The 21,813-nt window shown below is 35.5% G+C and overlaps 1 protein-coding gene across 1 annotated transcript in view; it reads left to right on the forward strand.

The window, feature by feature from the left end:
* The window catches only part of LOC148940248 (uncharacterized), a 57,471-nt gene extending 36,266 nt beyond the window's left edge, over window positions 1-21,205 (forward strand). Inside the window, exons 3-5 of the mRNA XM_089106499.1 lie at window positions 1,270-1,428; window positions 5,516-5,656; window positions 17,761-21,205. Of these exons, the coding sequence (XP_088962625.1) occupies window positions 1,270-1,428; window positions 5,516-5,656; window positions 17,761-18,066 (606 nt within the window). The 3' untranslated portion in view covers window positions 18,067-21,205. The remainder of the gene's footprint in view (window positions 1-1,269; window positions 1,429-5,515; window positions 5,657-17,760) is intronic.
* The last annotated feature ends 608 nt before the right edge of the window (window positions 21,206-21,813 follow it).

The following is a 21,813-nucleotide window of genomic DNA, read 5'->3' on the forward strand; positions in this document are numbered from 1 at the left end:
CTTGTGTATTATAACGACCACAGAGTTTTACCCTCAAATTCTCTTCTAAAATCATCTTTTAAATCATCTTTTAAAATGTCTAACTGTTTCGCCGATATAAATCCCTATAATGGCTAAAACGGTTTCGCCCAAATAATCCCTAAATGTAACTTCAGAGAGTTCCTTTTGTTTTGGCATCTCTGCGCTGACACATTTCAAATTATTTGGAAACCCTTACGTGAATCAATCTCTTCGTCGCTAAGATCTAAACATTCGCTTGGAGACAGTTCTCTTTAGAAACAACAAATTAATTCCCTCTCGTGTCAAATCAATTCTCTTTAGAAACAACAAATTAATTCCCCTTTCATGTCAATCAATCAATCATGACATCATCTGTCATGTGTGATCTAAACTTTGCCTCGGAAACATACTCTTTGGAAAGACATCAAAGACATTAATTAACTTGACGTCATCTGTCAGACATTAATTAACCTTGCCCGGAAACAATTTGATTAATGACTCAATAATCCATGAAAGTGAGAAAGTTCCTGTTTTTCCATTCTCACTGACAAAAGCCATAAAACAGACATGAACTGCTGTTGACATCCATGAAAAACATCAAATAAATTGACCAACACACATAACCATCCAAGAAAACAGACATAAATGTGAGAAAGTTCCTGTTTTTTCATTCTCAGTGAGAAAACCATAAACCACGTGGTTCTATGCCCAAATATGGTGCCCCCCCGGAGTATAAGATAGCCTTCTACTCATATTTCTAAATTTTTGTTCTGCAAATGCTTCTGAAACGCTTTTAGAATATATTTTCCTTGGGTCTTCACTTTCAGTCAACATGATTGCTAAACTCTTTAATCTATCCTGATTTGTTGTTGATATCACATAGTTTTTTAATGGCTTTAGCCTGAAAAATCATCTCTCTCCAGAGGCAACGCTTACTGGAATTGTTAAGAACACTTTACAATTTTGAAGATCAATTGTTCATTTTGATAGTGGTGCGTGGCCCTTTAAAACGTTGGCCCGATTGGACCCAATCGCCCTTTTTCCGGCCCTGAATATATATGAATCTAAATCTATGTAAATATATATGAATCTAAGTCTATTATAATGAAGTTTCCCGTTTCTAAACAGTCCTTTTTTATTTGTTACAAACTAATAGTTATTGTTGAAGATCCCTCTGAACTACTTAAGACTATTTTTATTATTGGATTTTGTTTATTCTTGCTTCTTCTTTTTTTTCATTGTATACTTAATTACTTTTTAATTTTTTAGGAAAGGATACTTGAATTAGCGGCCATGCTTGGAGTAAACATTTCGAACAGAAATGGGGATAGTATAACACCCAAAATAATTGGCAAGGATACCACAAAGTTGTCGCAAGCACAGGGTTCTCGCATCGAAAGAACACGGATTGCCTCTAGCAGCAAAGAGGTCACTTTTTTTACCCATTAAATTTTTTTATGCATTTTTGTATGTTTTATACGAATCTGTCAATTTTGTTGTTGTTTTGGGGGGGAGGGGGATCAAACCTGGTAACCCTCCCCTGAATACGGCCTAACTGTAGGTTGTATTGATATGGATCGGAATCTAATAGTAAGGTGATTGCGGGAACGCTGATGATGATGCATTTATTTCCTAAAAAACACATAAAAGTGTTTTATTGGACTAAAAAAAAAGAAAAAAAGAGAAAAACAATGAAGCAAGTATGAGGAAGCACAACGGATTCATAAAAAGCACGGAGAAAACAACAACACTATGTCAATGTATAAAGTAGTGAAAACAAGGGATCAGTGCTTCCAAAAAATGTGTTCCTCTACCAACGACTGCAGCTAAAAGGACCGCAATCCCGTAATGAGAGATAAGACATATGTTCTTGCTCCAAAGCGGCATACTTATCAGAGACTTAGGGTACCGGGAAAACGCTGACCTGAAATACTTTTTATCAATTTCAGTAAAAGCATCCCAAATCAGAGAAAGAGCTAGCACATCATGGGTGGGGCAATTTTATTGCTCTTCTTGGATTTCGAAAAATATCTGTTTTTGGTTTTCAGTGATGGATACCTTTTTTGGTTGTTTTCATCGAAAAAATCTTTGACGAAAATCTAAAAGAAGGTTATCACTATTGTTGGGTGATATTAGATGTCGATATTGATATATCGATTTATCGCACAAAATATCGAATATCGAAAACTATATTATTTCGGCTTTTTCTTGTGTCTGCCGGTGAACATCCAGCAGAAAATATCCAACATAAAAATTTGTTCCCCAAATGGCCGAGAAAAAGGATAATGTATTCAATCCACTGACTCATATACGCTGATACACAGCATGCACAGCTGTATCCATAAATTGACTAAGGCCTGTTCTTAAACTACGTTTAGTGTGGGTGAGCTCTAAAATGTCACTGAGAACCTCCAAAAGTCTTGGCTACATAAAATATATTCTAAGCTTATAGGCATTGCTCAGATTACACTCAAGGTCAGGTCACGATTGCGACATACCTCAATTCACGTTTCTAGAAATTGTGTATTAACTATGACAATCATCTCCAAGTTGAGATTAAAATAGCAAGAGACATAGATTGGGTCTTACTGGAATTTGTATCAACAGATGTAAGTGCCGTCACAGTCCCTGTGATTCAGCCACTACAGAATCCAGCCAGTTTTTGGGGAGCACATGACGTAGTTTTAGTAGTCAATGCAAAGCAAGCTTCCTCAGTAGTTGCATCTATCATGGCTCTACAGATTTTCAGTAGGGAGTCTTTAGTTCCACCACCAAGTCATGGAAGTATTGCAAATGAGTCTCAGAAATACCTATATGAACTTGATATAAAATTAATGTCGATGCCCGCCACCAATGTCCTTTCTGAAAGTGGATTCCAAGCCTGATCAGTTAATCAAATAGCTCGTGGTAACAATCTGTAAGTAAGGAGCAACTCGGCCCATTGACAACCCAAACTCTAAAACACGGAATTTTTATAATAGTACATACATCAATTAAATTGGCTCTTTATGCCGACTCCAGATATATAAAATTCATCAAGTTTTATGTACCCATCAAAAGTTACGAGCCTCAGAAAATTTGTATGAAGATTTATAAAAAAAATCAAAGAATCTTAATAAAAATCGCACCATCAGATTCGGCATATCAGAAAATCATACTGCAGGGGTTTCTAGCTTTCATCTGCAAAAATGTGAAATTTTATAATTTTTGCCCGAAAGATGACGGATGCGTGTTTATTAGTTCTGTTAATTTTTTTTTGTTTTTTTTTGCCAGGATGATCGCATCGAACCAATGGTCATATAAGATTGGGTAAGGGCTCACTCAAACGGGAATTACAGTTCTAGTTCTCCATTTTGAGACCAAAACTATCAAAGGGCAAATAGAATTCCCCTCCCTCCCACGCTACATTTTCCCAAAGTCAGCTGATCAACATTTTTAGATAGTCATTTTGATCAGTATAGTTGAAAGGTCAAGTAATCACGTCTCTGGAGGTGACACAGTCCTGCAATTCCCTGGGAAAAGGGTTGTAAGTTATGAAATTTGTCCCGTGTTTACATATAGTATTTGTAATTTGGAAATAAACAGACGTTTTTGGGGGGTGGGTGATTTTTCTGTTGGGGGAATTATCTGTGGGAGAATTTTGTGGGGAGAATTTTTCGCGAGAAGGAAAGTTTCCAGGGATAAACTTTCAAAGGGAAACTATACGCGGGGAAATTTACCAAAATTTGTATACGAAATTCATTTTATTTGACCTACTTTCTTTTTGCCAATTCAATTTTATATTGGAAGATATTCTGGGGAAATAGCCCAGGTAAAATTTTCAAAGGAGTTATAGTTGTCTGGGGGATATTTTCGTGGGGTGGTAATTTTCCGCAGGAGAGACTTTCAATAGGGGGAATTTTACGTGGGAGAAACCTTCCATTGAGACATTGGGAGGAGAAAATTTCCAGAAAAAAACTTCCACGGAGGGAGGATTTCGGGCGTAATTTGAAAAACGATTAGAAATTATAAGAAAAATAAGTTTTTTTTTCAACCGAAAGTAGGCTAAAAACAATTTTCCAGGCGGAATTGCCACAAGAAGTTTCTTTATGGGGAATTTTCAGCAGGGATGGTACTGTCTGGGGGATGGGGGATCTTACGCGGGAGAATTTTTCTAAGCAAACATTTCTTGGGTAGATTTTCCTTGGAGAGAAAAGGTGAATCTTCCTGCATTGTTTGAAAAACGATCATAAATTAAATAAAAAAAAACAACTAATTTTTTTAACTAAAAGTAAGGAGCGACATTATAACAAACATAAATTACCCATTGTATGAGGGTGAATACCTCGCTTTTTGCGCTAATTTTAACTTTTTGTCCTAATTATTTAAGAACAACTCTTGAAACACAAGGGTCGTTTAATTAGAGTCAGGAGATTTTTAAAATACAAAAAGACTTTCGCGTAAAGAGCGATATTGAGAAGGTTTTATCCCCCTTATATTTGGGAAAATTTCTATTCTTTTAAGTTTTAATGTTGCTCCTTCTTTCAGTTGAAAAAAAAGAATTTTTTTTTAATCACTGGCAGGCTGAACAAATTCTCAGGGAAAATATTGAAATGTTGCTGATTTGAATAGCCAAAAATAGCCAGTAGTTTATTTTCATGTATCCTGAGCAAGATTAATTCCAAATCAGGGTTTTTGTAATGTTCATTCATGAAATGAAAGTTTATCTATTTTATTAAAAATTTAGATAATGTGCAATTAAAATTTAAATTAAAATTTTCAAAATACTCCTTATTTGTAAATTTTGTTATTGAATTTTGTTCCTAAAGTTCGTCTGGAAAAAAAGTTGATCAGAAATATCAAAATCTATATATCGATTATCAATTATCGAAAGTAAAAATATCGATATATCGTTTAATTAAGATATCGTCCAACACTAGTTACTATGAGAAACGAAATTATATCATATGTGAAGTTAAGCCATGGAATGGGAAAAGGCCGAAATCTACAAAATCTTTTGAAACTGTGTTGCATATTGAGACTGCAAGACAAAATATTCATTTATACTTAGATCAGACCCATTGGCGAAACAGTCCCTAAAGCTGTAAAAGTGGTAATTGACAAATGCTATAATGGTCAAAAATCAGATAAAAAAATATTCTTTGAAATTAAAGAGGAACATTGAAACTCAAAATGGGCAGAAGTTATTATATATATAGTGTGAACTCCCGCTTCTCTCATCCCTTTTTGTTTGTCAAATTTTAAGTCCACATCCCTCCAAAGCTTCAAGAATGAACTATACACTGCGCTAACAACACACAATGTATGATAACAAAATCCCAAATACCTCATATAAAAACTTACAACTCTCAACTACACACGACGCATTAATATGAGTACTAAAAGATTTAAAAAAAAAATGAATTAAATACGTATACACTGGCCTAACATAAAACAAAAATAATTACTTATAACCTACTAATAACTTTTAAAAAAATATAATTAAAGTGAATTTATTTATTTCACTTATTTTTAGAAAGAAGAGTTTCGAATAGCAGACATTCAAGGGGCAAGTGAGCCGACTGAAGAGATTTCTAATACGGCTTCAAAACTTTGTGACTTTGAAAAGTCTATGGTAACAGAAGACACCGGTATATCTGCTTCCGAAGCAACACAGGTATTGTGAGGATTATTTTTTATAATTTTTTAAAATATTAAGGATAATATGAGATTTTCAATGTCTAGCCTAATCTGTGCCAAGAAACGTATAAGAGCGTTTGTATTTTCAATTTGGCGCCATTTAAAATAATTTCCCAGATGCCGTGAAATTTAGAATCTTGGATGGAATTTGTATGTATCCTAGAAACTGAAAAAGATACGATCTGAGGTCTGAACTAGAATGATACGATCGTACCAGGTTGTCCAACTGGCAGTGACATGATTTTCTAGTAACAGAATAAGTTATTAAGTTTTTTTTTAGGAAAAGTTGACAGGGTTGTAAAACTAAAACAAAAGTACTATGTATGTCCATTTTGGCAAGAGGACGTATGTGCAATATCCCAGGAAGAGCTAGGAGGGCTATGTTGAAAGTTTCAGTGCATGTTATTGGGGATATTGAACTAAATCAGAAGACATAGTGTCCATCCAAGTGTGTCATACGGGCGTGTTTACGATATCTTAGGAACTGATAAAACTAAAACATTAAAACTTTCAGGGCGTGTTGAGGGGAATGTTTAACTAAATATGAATGTTGAATGTGATGTTTCAGGGAATCTTTCGTGAATTGAAAAAATAATGTATAAGCACTATATGCATGCAGGTTGTCAAAAGGAAGTAATAGCATTGCCTCTTAAACAATCGAAGATGATAAATTGAACTTTTAGGGGCCTCTACAACTACTACTTCTGCTACTACTACCTGTTGCTACTACTGCTACTGTGACTGTATACGATTTTAACTGCTTGTGACTATTTGCGACTGCGACTGTGATTGCTTGGAAATGTGATAGCGACTACATGCAACTTTGACTGCAACAGCTACTTAAGACTGTAGATACTTTCAACTGTGACTTTTAACTGTGATGGTGACTACCTGACACAGTGATTTTCACTACTTGCAACTACAACTACTTTTGACTGCCAGTGCAATAACTTGGAACTGCAACTATGGTTACATGTGACTGTGACTACTTGTAGCTGCAACTGTGACTAGTTTTGACTGTTATTATTGTGACTACTGCTACTACTACTATCGAGCTACATTAAAAGAGCTTAAGTACATTCTTGTTGTCAAAATGTACAGATGTATTATTCAGGAATAGAATAAGGCATTAAGTTGAAACTTACAGGGAAAGTTAAAGGAGACTTAAAACTAAATCAAAATAAACTATATGTATGCAGATTGTCGAAAGGGTTTATGTGCAATATCCGAGGGAAAACTCAGGGCATTACGTTGGAACTTCAGGTATTTTTTTAAGTATCATGAACTAAACCAAAATACTCTATGCACATCCAATTTTGTCCATATGGCACATCTGCAACATCCCAAAAACGGCTAAAGGGATTAATTGAAAATTGTCTAGCTCTAATTATCAGATATGTGTCCTTTTCGTAAGTTTACTATTGCCCCCTCCCCAAATTTTTGTAAATTCTTCGTTCACTCCGTGCCCCAGGTTTTTATAATATATATCTTGTCATTTCTTTTGACTCCCATTTGATATTTTTCTGGTATCCTTGGCTCTATCCACGACTGGCCAAATAGCTGTGCGTTAAAAAAAAAAAAAAAAAAAAAAGACCGACTCATCACAACGGTCAGACAAGAATTTTGTAATGGTCCATGGCAGTAGGGATGCGAGGACATTGAGTGTTTCATTCGGTGTACAGATTAGCGTGAGCCCCCTCCCCCCCCCCCCCCCGCTGATGTCATTAACTGGATCAGAACCCCCATGGGTGGTTTATTGTGCTTTTAATATGTTTGTCCTGGTGCGCCAGTTAAATCAAGAAAAGAACTTATGACATTAAATAATTTTTTGATTTTCAATAACTTTGAAATAATTTTTGTAAATATTAGTTCGAATAAATTAAAGAAAATAAAAAGAATATACAAAATAACATTTTTTCGTTAAATATATGATGAACTTCAATGAGAACCAGACATGTTTTGCCTTGTCGTCTTCCTCCATTATTTGTTTGCTTACCTTAGACCTTAGATCCTCTGTGCCTCTAGGGGCGCTTAGAGCATCGAAGAAGAGTCGCCAGTCATACCTCATCGCTGCGGCCGCCCAAACATCCTCCCATTCAGGTTGGATTGAAGCAGTGAGGTATGTCAGGTCAGCCCGGTAGCTGCGTTGTAAGGTGTCTTTGGGGCGTCCTCTTCTTCTGATACCACGTGGCTGCCACTGAAATGTGACCTTTGATAGTCGAGTTTCGGGCATGCGGATAACGTGACCAAGGTGTCTCCGCTTCCTGTGCTTGATCACTATGGTTATCAGTGGTTTAGATGCCTTCTATAATGCAATAGGGTTTGTTAGTTTCTGGGATTAGTGATTATTTAAAATATGTTTTAAGCAAGAGCTTTTTAACGCAAGAAGTTTCTTTTCAAGTATTTAATCAATCTGCCAAGTTTCGGAACCATAGCAAAGCGTTGAGAGGATGTTGCTGTTGAACAGCCTCAGCTTGAGTGTGAGAGAATACTTCTGGCTGCGCCAAATTTGAGACAGTTTCCTGGAAAATGCGTTAGCCTGCCCGATTCTTAGCTTGACTTTTCACTGACAAGATCCTGAACTTTGGATAGTACTTACTAAGTACTTGAACCCTAGGACTTGCTCTATCGTCTGGTTATTGTATTGTAGGTTGAGTGGAGTTCCAGTGTTTGCCATACTTTTTGTTTTATTTGGATTTATCTTAAGACCATAGGGTTCTGCAGCGTCCCTGATGGGGTTAAGGTAATACTGGAGTTTTTGTTTTCAGTACTCTAAGAGGCTGATATCGTCAGTGAAATCAACATCTCCGAGTCTCTTATTATCCAACTGGATCCCTCGTCCGTCGCAGGTTCGGAGAATATAATCGATGATGAGAATTAATAGAAGTGGTGATAGCACACAACTTTGTTTCATCTCTGTCATGATACAAAAGTAACGGGTACTCCCGTCACTTCTTTTCACGCAGCATTCTGTGTCTTTGTAGAAGGCTTCAATGATTCGAAGGAGCTTATGAGGAATACCGTAGTATGTGAGTACCTTCCAATGCGTTTGGCGATCTATCGAATCGAAAGCTTTCTCAAAGTCTATAAAAGACCAAGTAAAGCATAGTAAGCCATTCATTTGCTTCTTCTAGCAGCATTCTAAGAGTAAATACAAGATCAGCGCATGAGCGCTGTGGCCGGAATCAATGCTGCTCCTCTTGGAGATGTTCGTTTAGAGCTGGTTGGATTCTGTTAAGTAGTATAGTCGCCAATAGTTTTTTAGGTATAGATACAAGGCTGATACCTCTCCAATTTTCGTACTTTGCAGCGTCGCCTTTTTTGAATATTTTGACGAGAGTACTTTTTATCCAATCCTTGGGAATTTCTTCTGTTCTCCAAATTATAGAGAAAAAAGTGGTCCATACAGTTATGCATGAATATACTGGGCATTTAATCATTTTAACCGCAATTTGGTCTTTCCCAGTGGACTTTCTAGACTTCAGCTTCTTAGCCGCCTTTAGCATCTCCCCACCAGAGGGTACTTTAATATCGACGACTAGATTTAGAAATGGTGTGGCTGGTATATCTGGAGGATCAGCAGGCGGTTGTCTATTTAAAAACTTTTCAAAATGTGACACCCAGACTTCCCTCACTTTGTCAGGATCGGTACGAAATGGTCCAAGTCGATCTTTGAGAGGTGTATATGATTTCTCACGTTTTCCTGCTATTTCAATCACGGCTAGGTACACTAACTGAGAGTCCCTTCGCCCAGCAGCTTTAACAGCTTTCTCAGACTTCTGTTCAAGGCTAGGGCTTTTATCAGCACGGACGCTCTTCTTTATAGCCTTATCAAACTTAGCATACTCTAGTTCAAGAGGGTGTCTTGCATCAAGGGAAAGAGTGTTGAGAAAAGATTTCTTCTTGTCAGCCCACTTCTCGATCAGATCCCACGATTCGACGGAGATCCATTTATTCTTTTGCGACTTTTTCATACCAAGTGTTTCGTAGGCAGTATCATAGTAGGTTTTTCTGATAGCAGTCCAAGCTGTCTCTTAACTTTCATCTCGCAGCAGATCCAGGGTTTCAAATCTGTTGGTCAGCCTTACTTATTCCTGAATTCACGCCACACCAATTACAGACTCAATTCCAACCTTAACAGCATCAAAATCTCCCTCGTATATAGCACATTTTAACGTACCTATCTGATTATTTTATTTCCTAGAATTTTTATATAATGTTTGGGGAAGATTATCTGGATAAATTCATTTTATTATGTTCTTGCGGATCTTCTTCATAGTCAACTATCCAAAAGCCCTTTCTCCATTCGCTAAAGCCTTCGGCCCTTGAAAGTGGCAATTACTTCATTATTGTAAATTTTAAAAGACCGCATATGTCAAAATTTTATTATTAAACAAAGTGTCGTTCTAAATTCAGTTTTATTTGATCATTCAACAAACGGTGACAGGTTACATTTGAAATTTAACAACTCTGGAAGTAATCACTTAAGAAGAGAAAATACAAACCCACCTTATTCCCGCTCGACTTTATTCAAGTTTGTAATCCATCTGCATGCGTAATTTAGTTTAATATTGATTTATATATATATATACATATATATATATATATATATATATATATATATATATATATATATATATATATATATATATATATATATATAAAATAATGTTTTGCTCAAATCGGAATACCTGTCGAATTATTTTACTTTTAACCGATGGAAAAACGCCTAACCGAAGAAAACGCCTACCTTTGAGCTCGAAGGTCATCCCTGACATTAAGAATCTGATGTTCCATCGTCTGAGCTAATCAGACTTATTTGTTCATTTTGCACTTTTTTGTATTTATTTAAAGTTATTGTGCTTGAATAAAATAGTTATATTTAAGTATTTGCAAATCGTTGTATTTGAAATAAATGGGTTTGCTGCAGGGGTTTAATTTGCTGTACAATAGGAGGGCAGCTGCTCTTCCAGTTACTCCCGTTCTCCAGCAGAAGTTTAGCGTCTTCAAAATCTTGTCAAAGCGAAGATTGGCCTACAAAATTGAAGCATCCACATAAACAGATCACTTTTCCTTAGTAGGCTGTACTTTTGCTTTTATTTGCTTTTGCTTTATACATTTGCGTTATGCCATGTCGTTTTCAGTTGACTTGGGAAAATTGGCTCCATTAGCTTGAAAATTGAAAAAAATTGCCCCTCTTCCCTTCCAGGGGTTTTGATGAAATTGCGCCACTTGTTTACTATTGATAGTGTAAACACACAAAGTTTACAGACATGGCAAGTTAGAGTTGGCCAATTTTCAAATGAGTCACTCATTTATTGTATGGTAAAATTAGTAGTTAATGTCCCTTTACAAGGAATTATATTAATACAGATGTTGACCTTCTCACAATTTTTGGAATTTATTGAATCAAACGTTTTCTAGCATTTGGTGATTCCCAATAACTAAGTTTTAACCTTGGTCAAGGCCATACCCAGGATTTTTATTCGGAGGGGTTTTTATTAAAAGAATTTTTTTTTTTAGGGGGGGTGTACGAAAAAAACTCAAAAAACGCATACAAAATTTGTTTATATCCATTTTTTTTAAATTTTTAAGATTCAATAAAAAATTTCAGGAGGGGTTCAAACCCCCATCTGGGTACGACGGCCTTGACCTTGGTTGAGGCTCACCAATCGAAGTATTTTGCCTTCTGTAATTTCACTCTCCCCTCTTTTTTCCTAACCTTGATTTTTTGGGCCAAATTTATTTGTTCGGCATATCTATGTCTAATAGTCTGTTCTTCCGCTTCTATGCTGGGTGTTCTTTTTCTTCTATATTTTTTTATTTTTCCCTTTACTTTCCCTTTACCCTACCTTCCCTCTCTTGTAAAACGTTCAGACCAGTCTCTATATTCGTTTTTAGTCAATAAAGAACCCCGTTGCAGGGTTGCCAACTGGACACATTCCCATGTGCCGAGACACAATGACATAAAAGGTGTAAAAGGTGAAACATTTTTGAAATTTGGGACATAAAAGGGCAAAAAGGGACACATTGTATAGCTTTATGACATAAAACGAAATATTTTACAACCGGATATATATTTTGGTAAAAAAAAATGTCACGTTTCACCAAGTAGTGCTTTTTCTCGGTATGTTTTTTTCTGTTTGTTTTTGAGCACCCAGGTTTTACCAGAGATGCCGTAAGTAAAGGATTTTCTCTAAAGTAAGGGACTTGCATGTTTTTTTTATATGAATTTTGTGTTTTCACACTGTCGTTTGTATAAATTTTTTATATGAATTTTTTCGTTTTCATTACGTCTTTCGGTCAATAATACAACAGGTGAAAAAATAACCTCAATTTTTTTAGATTTGAATAACGGCACATTTTAACTAAAAGACACATTTTGGGATACTCAGCAGACACGTTCATGTCCAAGACGTTGGCAGCCATGCTCTGTATTGGTGTGTTATATATGCTCTTTCCTCTGTGTTCTGCTCAGTTTTAATTTCACGTATATACTTTAGTGTTTTCTGTTTGAGCTTCGACTATGTTCTAGATACCCTGTCTGAATTGTTCTGTTGTTCCTCTATTCTTGTTGATTTTTTTTTCTTTGATCGCTTTTTCAACCCTCAAAAAAATATTTTCTTTGTAATTTGGTGAGTTTGGCAATCTTATTTTTCAATTACGAAAGTAGAATAGTCAGAGAAAATTCTTCATGTTTTAAAATTTTTAATTTATTCACTGTCATGTTTTCATTGCAATAAATTCGATCTACTTTGCTTGCTCTACGTTTATCCACTATTGGGGAGTCTTTCTCCGTAGTCTATTCCTTCCAGGTATCCCATAATCTTCATGTTCTCACTATTTATTTTATTTCTTCGCTAAGCTGCTGTTTCTTGTTTTATCCTCTTTTTTTTTAATCTTGTATGGTTTTAAGCCAATTAAAATCTCCAATTAGGAGTAGGATCCCCTCGCTTAGGAACTTTGGTAGTTTTCCTCATCGAGTCTGTGGCTTTTCTTTGCTAGATTCGTTCCAGAGGCGAAATGTAAATTTACAATTCCAGTATCATTCCAGCAAGAGCTTCACATTTAGCCATTGATCTCGGGACGATGATTTGGTGGGTCAATTTATGTAGTTTTCTCCATAGTGAATCCAGTGCTGGGAAGTAGCCCCTAAGAGACGACTTCCATGTCTGCTTCTTTTGACCGTCTAATCTTTTGGTACAAAAAGTGTGGGGATTTCCTGGAGCCACTTGGGGGTTCCCGGAGACATGGTTGTCGATATGATAAATAATGGCTGATGATTATAGAAAATACTGCAACCGATCAACTAAAATGGTAATTAGAAGTCATTCCAAGGTCCTTAAAATAAAGCAAAAGCTGTTATGTTAATGCCAGTACCCTCCTAGGGACAGCAGCCAGGAGGATAGAACAAGAATCTTTGGAAAAAATTCAAAGGCAATCTAGAATCACGGTCGGAGGTGAGACAGAGGCTGGCTGGAGATCACTGGGGAAGCTGCAGCCATTATATTGAAGTGGTCGCCGGAAGTAATTCCAAAATCTGTTGGTGCCGGGCAGAACAGTACAACTTCTGCAGTGCTTCCACTTTTCGATCTCAATTTACCCTACTTTTTTATCAATTTTCCTTAAAATTCCCTGTATTTATGTCTGATTTCTCCATATTCTTCTCCCTAGAAAAAAGAGATATTTTTCCTTACATTTCCATACAATCTACACGAAAAAAACATAGCGCAGCATCAAATTGTTATTTTTTACTTCAGATAATGATGCGTATAACATCTTTAAAATACCGAGAATACACAAAAAAGTTTAATTAAGTGTCATTTCCAGCACTTCATCGCACGTAGCGTTTGCCTTCGTCTTGAAGCCAGCGACAGCTTTCGGTATGCTGAGAGTGGATGAAGCTTTATCTTCGTTTTTCAACCAGTAATTGACTCGAATAAGTGAGACTTGTGTGACATTCTTGACACTATCTCGGATGTCTGTTTTGATTAATTTCAGAAGATTAAACAAACGCTCAGCTGGTACATTGCTACAAGGTAAAGAGAAGATCCGTTATATGCACTTTCGCAATTCCGGGTACTTGATTTCGCCACTGCAAGTCATCAGACTAAATATTTTCATCCAGTACTGCTAAACTGACAGTTCTTCAACTTGAGTATCTCCCAAATGAAGCTCAGTGACATTAGTCATTGCCCGCGACCTCCATTCTACGTCTGTTTTCTTGAGGCAACACTATTCGCATAGAACAGAAAATCTCGCAAATAGTGGCCTTAGAGAGTTTTGCTTCAAATTTCTTGCATTCCTTGGTTCAACCAAAGCCAAAAGTCATAAATTTTGTCTTCAAACTTGAAACGGTCTTGGATCTGGTTGATTAGGGCTATATAGTGTTTTCCACAACACTGGTAAAAGAGATCAATATTATCACTTGGCTCTTGAGCATCTACGAGTTCTTGCATTGGATTGGTTGCATCTATTCCCATAAGTGTTTGGTCTAAAGGCAGGTACTCACTGGAAAGGTAAGGGTCCAGTTCGGTAAACAAACCAACACTGCGAATATTGTCCAGTTTCTTGAAGTTAGACGCAACATTATTCACAAGTTTGCTGGCACTTGCCTTTAGGAAGTGAAGAAGTGGAAGCTCAGGTAGAAAAACTGTGCTGAATCCGTTAGAGAGGCCGAGAGACTAGTCCATGAATTCAAGGTATGGCTTAGTCAACTTGCTTTGTAATGTTGACAAGATGAGGCCATTGGTTGCAGTTGGGTCGTCAAACGTGGTTTCTATGAAATACTGAGTAAGAGCAACCCGACGATCAATAAGCCTCTTTATGCAGGCCTGAATGGACAACCAGTGGGTCTGTCCTGGTGCAAGAATTGAGAGTGCTTTGCATTGAAAGAACTCCTGAAATTCAGCATACTTATCTAATCTGGAAGCACTTCTGGAAAAGTGGGCATAGATATTTCGCGCTAAGTCTTATATTGTCTTGGGAAGTGACAAGCATGCATAGGATGTATATAAGTGAATAAGATGGCTTGAGCATTTCACATTCAAGATATGGGGCACCATGGCTTTCATTAATGTTGAAGCAGATCTATTGGCTCCAAAATGACGTTAGTTATGTCTGCACAAAATCCAGCAATATTTTACCACGTAATCGAGTTTTTTTCAATGACTTGTTTGATGCAGTTAGTCAGACCCTCAACCGACCCATCACTACACTTAATCATGTCCAATATTTTGACATGAAGGTTTAGATCTTTCTCACTAAAAAAAAAACACTACAATGATAGGTAGTCGTTTATCATTAATACAATCAGTGGTCTCATCAATTATCACGGAGAAAAAAAGCAGTTTCAAGCAACTCGACTAACTGGTTGTGTAGTACCAAAAAAAATTTTGTCGCAAAATATTTGTAGCTTTCTGTTTACCCAGAGTGACCCTGCTAGGGCCTGGTCTTTTGGATAATTTCCTTAAGAGAGGGACCAAGCTGCTTGCAAGACGTAATGGCAGATTATGTTCTGCCAAAAATGTGCCGATGTGCTGTTCAATTTCTTTGGAATTACTGCCTACAGTCAGAGGTTTTTCAATGCTGTCACGGCCAAGCTTTGTCTGAATTTCATTGCTTGCTTTTATATGCTACTTGGTCAGAGCATGCCGGGCCAACTCTGATTTCCCTCAATATTCGTACTTCAAACAGAACCTACAGTAAGGTACATAAGTATTTTTCTTTGACTTGTTTGACACTCTTTTATCTATCCAATTTTTAAGTATTGGTAACTGAAACAAATGGTGAACAAGAATTTTGGTCGAATTTTTTCTTTTGGGAATTCTTAAAATCATTAATTTACCCCAGATATCCCTGAAAATCCTTACTTTACCCCAGATTTCCCTTTATCCCTAGATTCAAAATAAGTGTCCCTAAAAGAAGGGATTCCTCCCAAAAATAGGGTAACCTCCCTAGAAGTGGAAGCCCTGAGCTTCTGGTTCCCGTCGAAAGTAATTAAGAAGTCGTGAACATATACATCTCATGATTTTAGACAAAATTAAAATAGGCGCTCATCTTTTTTTTTGTTTGAAGCCAAGATGTTCCGATACGCGTAATGTTATGTTCCGATGCGCATAACTGATTTTTTAAATTTTTTTTTTGTTTTTTTTTTCAACCTTCCACTTTGCTTTCCGGTCTTTCCCTCTGGTTTACCAGATACGGATTGAATTGTCAAATTACTTTTTTACTTTCACGGATTTAACTTTCAAATTACTTTTTTTGTGCTCGTTATCTTTTCGGTGTTTGTTTTTTGTGTGTGGTTACTTTTTGAAATTTGTCAGGTTTTTTTTGTGCTCGATTCACTTATCGTTTGAATTTGCTGATCAATTTTTTATCTTTATTTTTTTTTTTTAGCTTTTACGTATTTATTTGGATTTTTTTTCAACTTTCATTTCTACTCTTGCTTATTATTTTCTTTTATTTTATTTCTTTCTTTTCAAACCCTCAAATTATCAACTTCAAACCCTCAACTATAAACCACCTAAAAATCAAACCATCAGCTTCCATTGCGGCGAGACTTTCAATTTTTCAGAGTTGGGAAAGACGCTTTTTGTTGGGTTTCTGTTTCATGAGAGTGGATCCAGCAGTTTCAGTTGTAGTGGGCCATGCCTTAATTTTGTTCGTGTGTCATTTTTCTTTTAGCAGCATTGTTTTGGATTCCTTTGCTAAATTCAATACTTTCTCTTCCTTGCCTTGAAGAGGCATATTCTGACGAGAAGATATGGTCCTGAGTGACAATGTTCTTGCGTTAGCCCGGGGTCTTTTATTTGAATATATTGCAGCTCCGTGATCCCAGGGTCTTTTATTTGAACATATCGTAGCTTCTTTATCATTGGGTATATTAATTTAACAAAAATGATCTTAGTGATCCCGCGGTATGTTATTTGAAAATATATCAGCTTAATGATACAACTGTATTTTAATTGATAATTTAGCATCGTAGAGTTCCACTTGTAATTTTTTTTAACATATCGCCAGCTTCGTGTTCCTACTGTATTGTCTATTAATAGTTCTCAGCGCTTTCCTATCTGGGTATATTTTATTTTCATATCGCAGCTTCGTGTTACTATGGAATTATTTAATAACATATCGCCAGCTTCGTGAAACAAGGGTAGGTTAGTATAACATATAGCAGCTTCATGATCCCAGGGTCATTTATTTTAACATATAGAAGCTTCGTGATATCAGGGTATTTTAGATGAAGATATCGCAGCTTCATCATCCCAGGGTCTTTTATATGAATATATCACAGCTTCTTGATATTAGGTTCTTTTATATGAATAGATCTCACCTATTTGATCCCATGTACCTTTATAGTAACATATAGCATCGTCGTCAAAAACGTTTCATTTTAATTTATATATAGCATCTTATTCAACCCAGTGTCGTTTATATTATTATATTGCAGCTTAATCATCCTAGCGTCTTTTATTTGAACATATCGCAGCTTCATGATCACCCGCTCGTCTAATTTTGATTATTTTGACTCATCGTTATTTATTGACTATTTTGACCATTTGTTGACTATTTTGAAAAAATCTAACTTAGGATTTAAATTCTAATTAAATAAGAGCTCCAAATAGGTATGGGTCCTTTTATCACACAGTGAAACAAATAGATACAAAAGCTCTAGAGATTTCGGTGACATAGTCAGTCATCATCATCAGTAGAGAAACTAACATAGCAATATCAAAACAAATTATATATAGCGAACAAAATAATAACTTCAGGGTAACAGCAAGTTTCCGGTCCAAGGGTTCATTAACTATTTTGACTTCTTTAATATTGTGTTAAATTTCTAGCTCTAGAAATATCTATATTTTTTCACTGTTTAATAAAAGGACCTATCCCTATTTGGGACTCTTATTTGTTTCGTCGTAGAAAAGGCAGTGTGGTCTTGGAAAAAAAAGCGTTGTTAGACTTTGGAACGAAATGAATCTTGTCGTTTGTAAAAATTCATTGTGAACCGGCTGAAAGTAACTATATCTCGAGCAATTTGTTTATTACATAAGTAATGTATTTCTATATAAATTCTAGAAAACACCCATGTCTACTGGTATAAAGAAGAGAAGAAGAAGTTGGAGGATAATTCCTAGATCGCTTATAAAATTAAAGAAAAATAAATCCTTAAATAACTCCAGAAAGGCTTCTGAAGGAATACATGCCATAGAAGAAGAGGAAGTAATCAATAACAAGAGACGAAAAAAAAGAAAATCATTTATACCATGTTCTCTATTGAAGAAGAGAAAAACCCTGTCAAACATTGGATGTATAAATAATCCAAGAATAGTTTCAGGTTTAGATTGTTTTTTTAATCGAAAACCAAAGAAAATAGTAAACTGAACAAAAGGGGATCGCTACTGGTTTATTAATATGAATTGGATAGAAATAAAAATCATTAGTACCCCTCAGAGGGAACGTTGCCCGCTAAAACTAGAAATCTACATTAATTTAAATTGAGCTTATTTGAAAAATACTTTTTATTTTAATAAAATATCTATTTATTTATGGATTCTAGTCTAAAATTTGCTGAAACTTGGGTGATTTTTTTATTCTCAAATATTGTTCTTGATTATAAAACGGGGCTAGTTTAATCTACTGAACATCGTTTATCTAAAAAAAAAGAAGGCCCACAAATATCTTGTCTCTTTTGCTGGCGTAATGTAAGGCAACAGTAAAAAAAAACGTAAATTTTTATTTAACTGTGATTTGTACATAGATTTTTGTAATTAACTGCGTGATTTTACTGGGTAGTCCTATGTAGTATCGGAGGTTTTTTTTCTTTTTTTAGAAGTGAACCAGCTTCCTCTCTTACCAGATTTTCATACTCTTTGTTTACATCAAAAGTGAATCTAATATGTGTGGAGCAAAAGAAACATTTAAACAAAAACTTGGTGTTCAGTTAATAGCTATTTTAATAGAATTTTGTAGCGTGTCCAACTACGGTGCGCCTTATTGGCAATCTGGTTATTGGAACCAATTTTTGTTCTCGTTGATAAGTAATTTATTATGAATTAAAATGCGAAAAATTAATCATCGGTATACCTAAAGCTAAGCTTACAGGGGCATGTTTAATATGTTTAACATGCTTAACAGTGACAATGAAATACAGAAAATATAATTATTTTAATTGAATCAGTGAAATGAAAAAAAAATGAAGCACGGGTGTTTTTTTTAACAAGACTTTGAAAATAAACAAATAAAAACTTACAAAACTCAAATACAAGCACACAAACATACAAACACAAATATATATATATTAATATTATAATATTATATATAAACATTATATATAATGTTTTTTTGAAACTTGGACAACACGATCACACAAATATTATATATAAACAAATTGAGAACCAAAAAGAAACACACTTTTAAACAAAATTCAAACATAATATACCCAAAGAACACTATGCAACAAGTCTGAGATCACTGCAACCTCGCATATTAAATTAAGCATTAAAGAAAATATTTTTTTTCAAATTAAAGTTAGGAGCAACATTAAAACTAAAAATGGATATAAATTATTCTGTATATAAAGAGTTTTGCCCCCTCCTCAATCTCTCGCTCTTCTCGCAAAAGTTTTTAGTACTTTTAATTAAGCTTTTTATTCTAATTAAATGACACTTGTGATTCAGGAGCCGTTCTTAAAGGATCGGGACAAAAATTCAAACTTCAGTGTAGAGCGAGATATTGAGGAGGGGGAACCCTTATACACGGAATATTTTTTGTTCATTTTAAGTTTTATTCTTGCTCCTTACTTTAAGTTGAAAAAAAAGTATTTTATTTCGTTTTTCAAATAATGCCGAGAAATCTGGCTCCCTCTTCATGAAAATTCCCTCCCTCCCCGATGACACATTCTGCCATGGAAACTTTTCCCTCTTAATAACCCCCCCCCCTCCGGGCAATTCCGACCTCACTGGAAATTTCCTGTGGATGATAAAAAAAATTCTAGTTAGCATACTGTCGTTTGAAAAGGACTTTAGTTTCTGGTCGTTTTTCAAATCATGCCGAAAATTACCCCCACCCCCTCCGCTTTGTGGAACATTTTCCCAGAAAATCCCCCCCCCCTCTCCCGGGAAGTTTGCTCCTGCAGGAAATTCCCCTATGGAGAAGTTGTCCTGCGGAAAGTTTTTCCCACCGAAAATTTCTCCTGCAAATCTCATCCCTCTGAAAATCATCCAGGCAATTCCAACCCCGCTGAAAATTTCCCCGGCCATTCCCCTGGGACATCTGAGACATCTCCACATATAATCTGATGGTGAAATTTTAATTAAGATTCGTTGACTTTTTGAGGTGTATCCTCCCTTTTTTGAAAATCCTGCAAATTTTCTCAGGCTCTGATGAGCAGCACTAAACTTAACGAACCTTATATATTTGAAATCTGCATAAAAAATTAATTCTTTTGATTTATCTGTTGATGTCAAAATTCCCATTTTTTAGAGTTTTGTTTACTATTGAGCCGAATCACTCACAAAGAGTCCATGACTGGTGTATAAGGCAGTTTGACTTATATCTTAATGTTCGACTAATTTGGACTTTTATTATTATTTGCGACATAAACAAGTCTTATTTGTTTATTTTCTCAAAATTTTTCACCCGTCTATTATATGTCTTCTATTGAATTGTAAATAGAAGGGTAATGTGATATAAGAAATTAATTATAAATTGCAATGAATTTGTTTTTGCTCATTTGAATGATTGAGGGTGAAAAGTCAAACTTAAGCGACCAAACGCATGCAATAATCACTTTCAATGATCCTTAAACTGAATTACTTTTTGTGTAATTTTCATACCAAGTAAGATTAAACAAATAAAAAAAAATTAAATTGAGGTACGGTTTTTCTTACCAGGAATAATTTCGATTGGTATCTTGATAAAATGCGCAGTTGTATAAATTGTGGTAATTTGGTAATTGATGTTTTGGTAATTTATGAAGCCATGTAACGAAACTATTTGAGATAGCTTTTATTTCTTTAGTTTAATTGGGTCAATAACGTTTCTGCTGCTTCAAGGTTGGAATCTCGTGACGTTAAGGTTAGGGGACGTTTGTCCCTCTCAGGACTTTTTTGTCTCCTTTCATCGAGATTTGTTACCCTCTCCCTTTATTTCTAAAAATATTTTTTTTTACTTTCATAAATAAGTATTTCTATTGAAAAATTTAAAAAAGATTCTCCCCAGCCTACTTCCTGGATTTGGAAAATACATTTTGCCCCCCCCCCTTGGATTCGTATCAATTAACGCCCCTGTTGGAACCGTCATCATGTGCCAAGTTATGCTATGTGTGGTAATGCTCTAGCTATCGTGAAATAGTTTACCAGTCTGACTGTAACTTCGGAGTTCATTTTTACTTCTGCTTTGTTTTTCTTCTTTGATAGTTTATGTATGTTTGTATTATTTTGTTTTCAGATCAAGAGGTAATTCTGAAATTCTCAGATTCTAATTTTGTTTTTCTGTGTCGAAATAAAATACCTGTTTTTTATTTGTTTTTATATAGTTTTATTTCTATAATTTTTTTCCAATAAAAAAGGAACAAAAAAAAGAGAAGAATAGACGAAATACACAAATAACTTATCCAGTTTCTAAGATTCTTCAATACAAAAATCTTTACCCTCCATAATTATGCTTGTGCAAAATTAAGTAAATAACAGATCTAAGTTTTAAATATTAAAAAAAAAAAAAGACACCTGGAAAAGAAGGGTAGGTGCCGTGGTGGAGAGAGTGCAGTAGTGCACCAACGGAAAATTGGCGAGAGTATAAATGAAAAAGTTAAATATATTGGTTAAAAAAAGGTAAACAATCGTGGCCCTACAGCCAGAAAGTGCAGGGGGGGGCGGGGGGCTGGGGCCGAGTCATCCTGTACTTTCGCACGCCCTTCCTGTTCACATTGCCGATTTTTTTACTTTGGTGTTCTAAGTCAGCTCTCGTTTTAATTAACTTTATAAAAGTCTGTTGATATTGATTTCTAACCAAAAAATAGGAATGAGAACTTACAGACAGATTAGGCAGGGGCGTATATAAATGGGGGCTGGGCTCCCTAAAATAAGGTGTTTTTTAAAGATCTTACCCTCTCACTTGCAGCAACCCTCT

Source organism: Artemia sp. Qi Xiang Cuo, chromosome 20 (assembly GCF_049724085.1).
Source record: "Artemia sp. Qi Xiang Cuo chromosome 20, ASM4972408v1, whole genome shotgun sequence".
NCBI lineage: Eukaryota > Metazoa > Arthropoda > Branchiopoda > Anostraca > Artemiidae > Artemia > Artemia sp. Qi Xiang Cuo.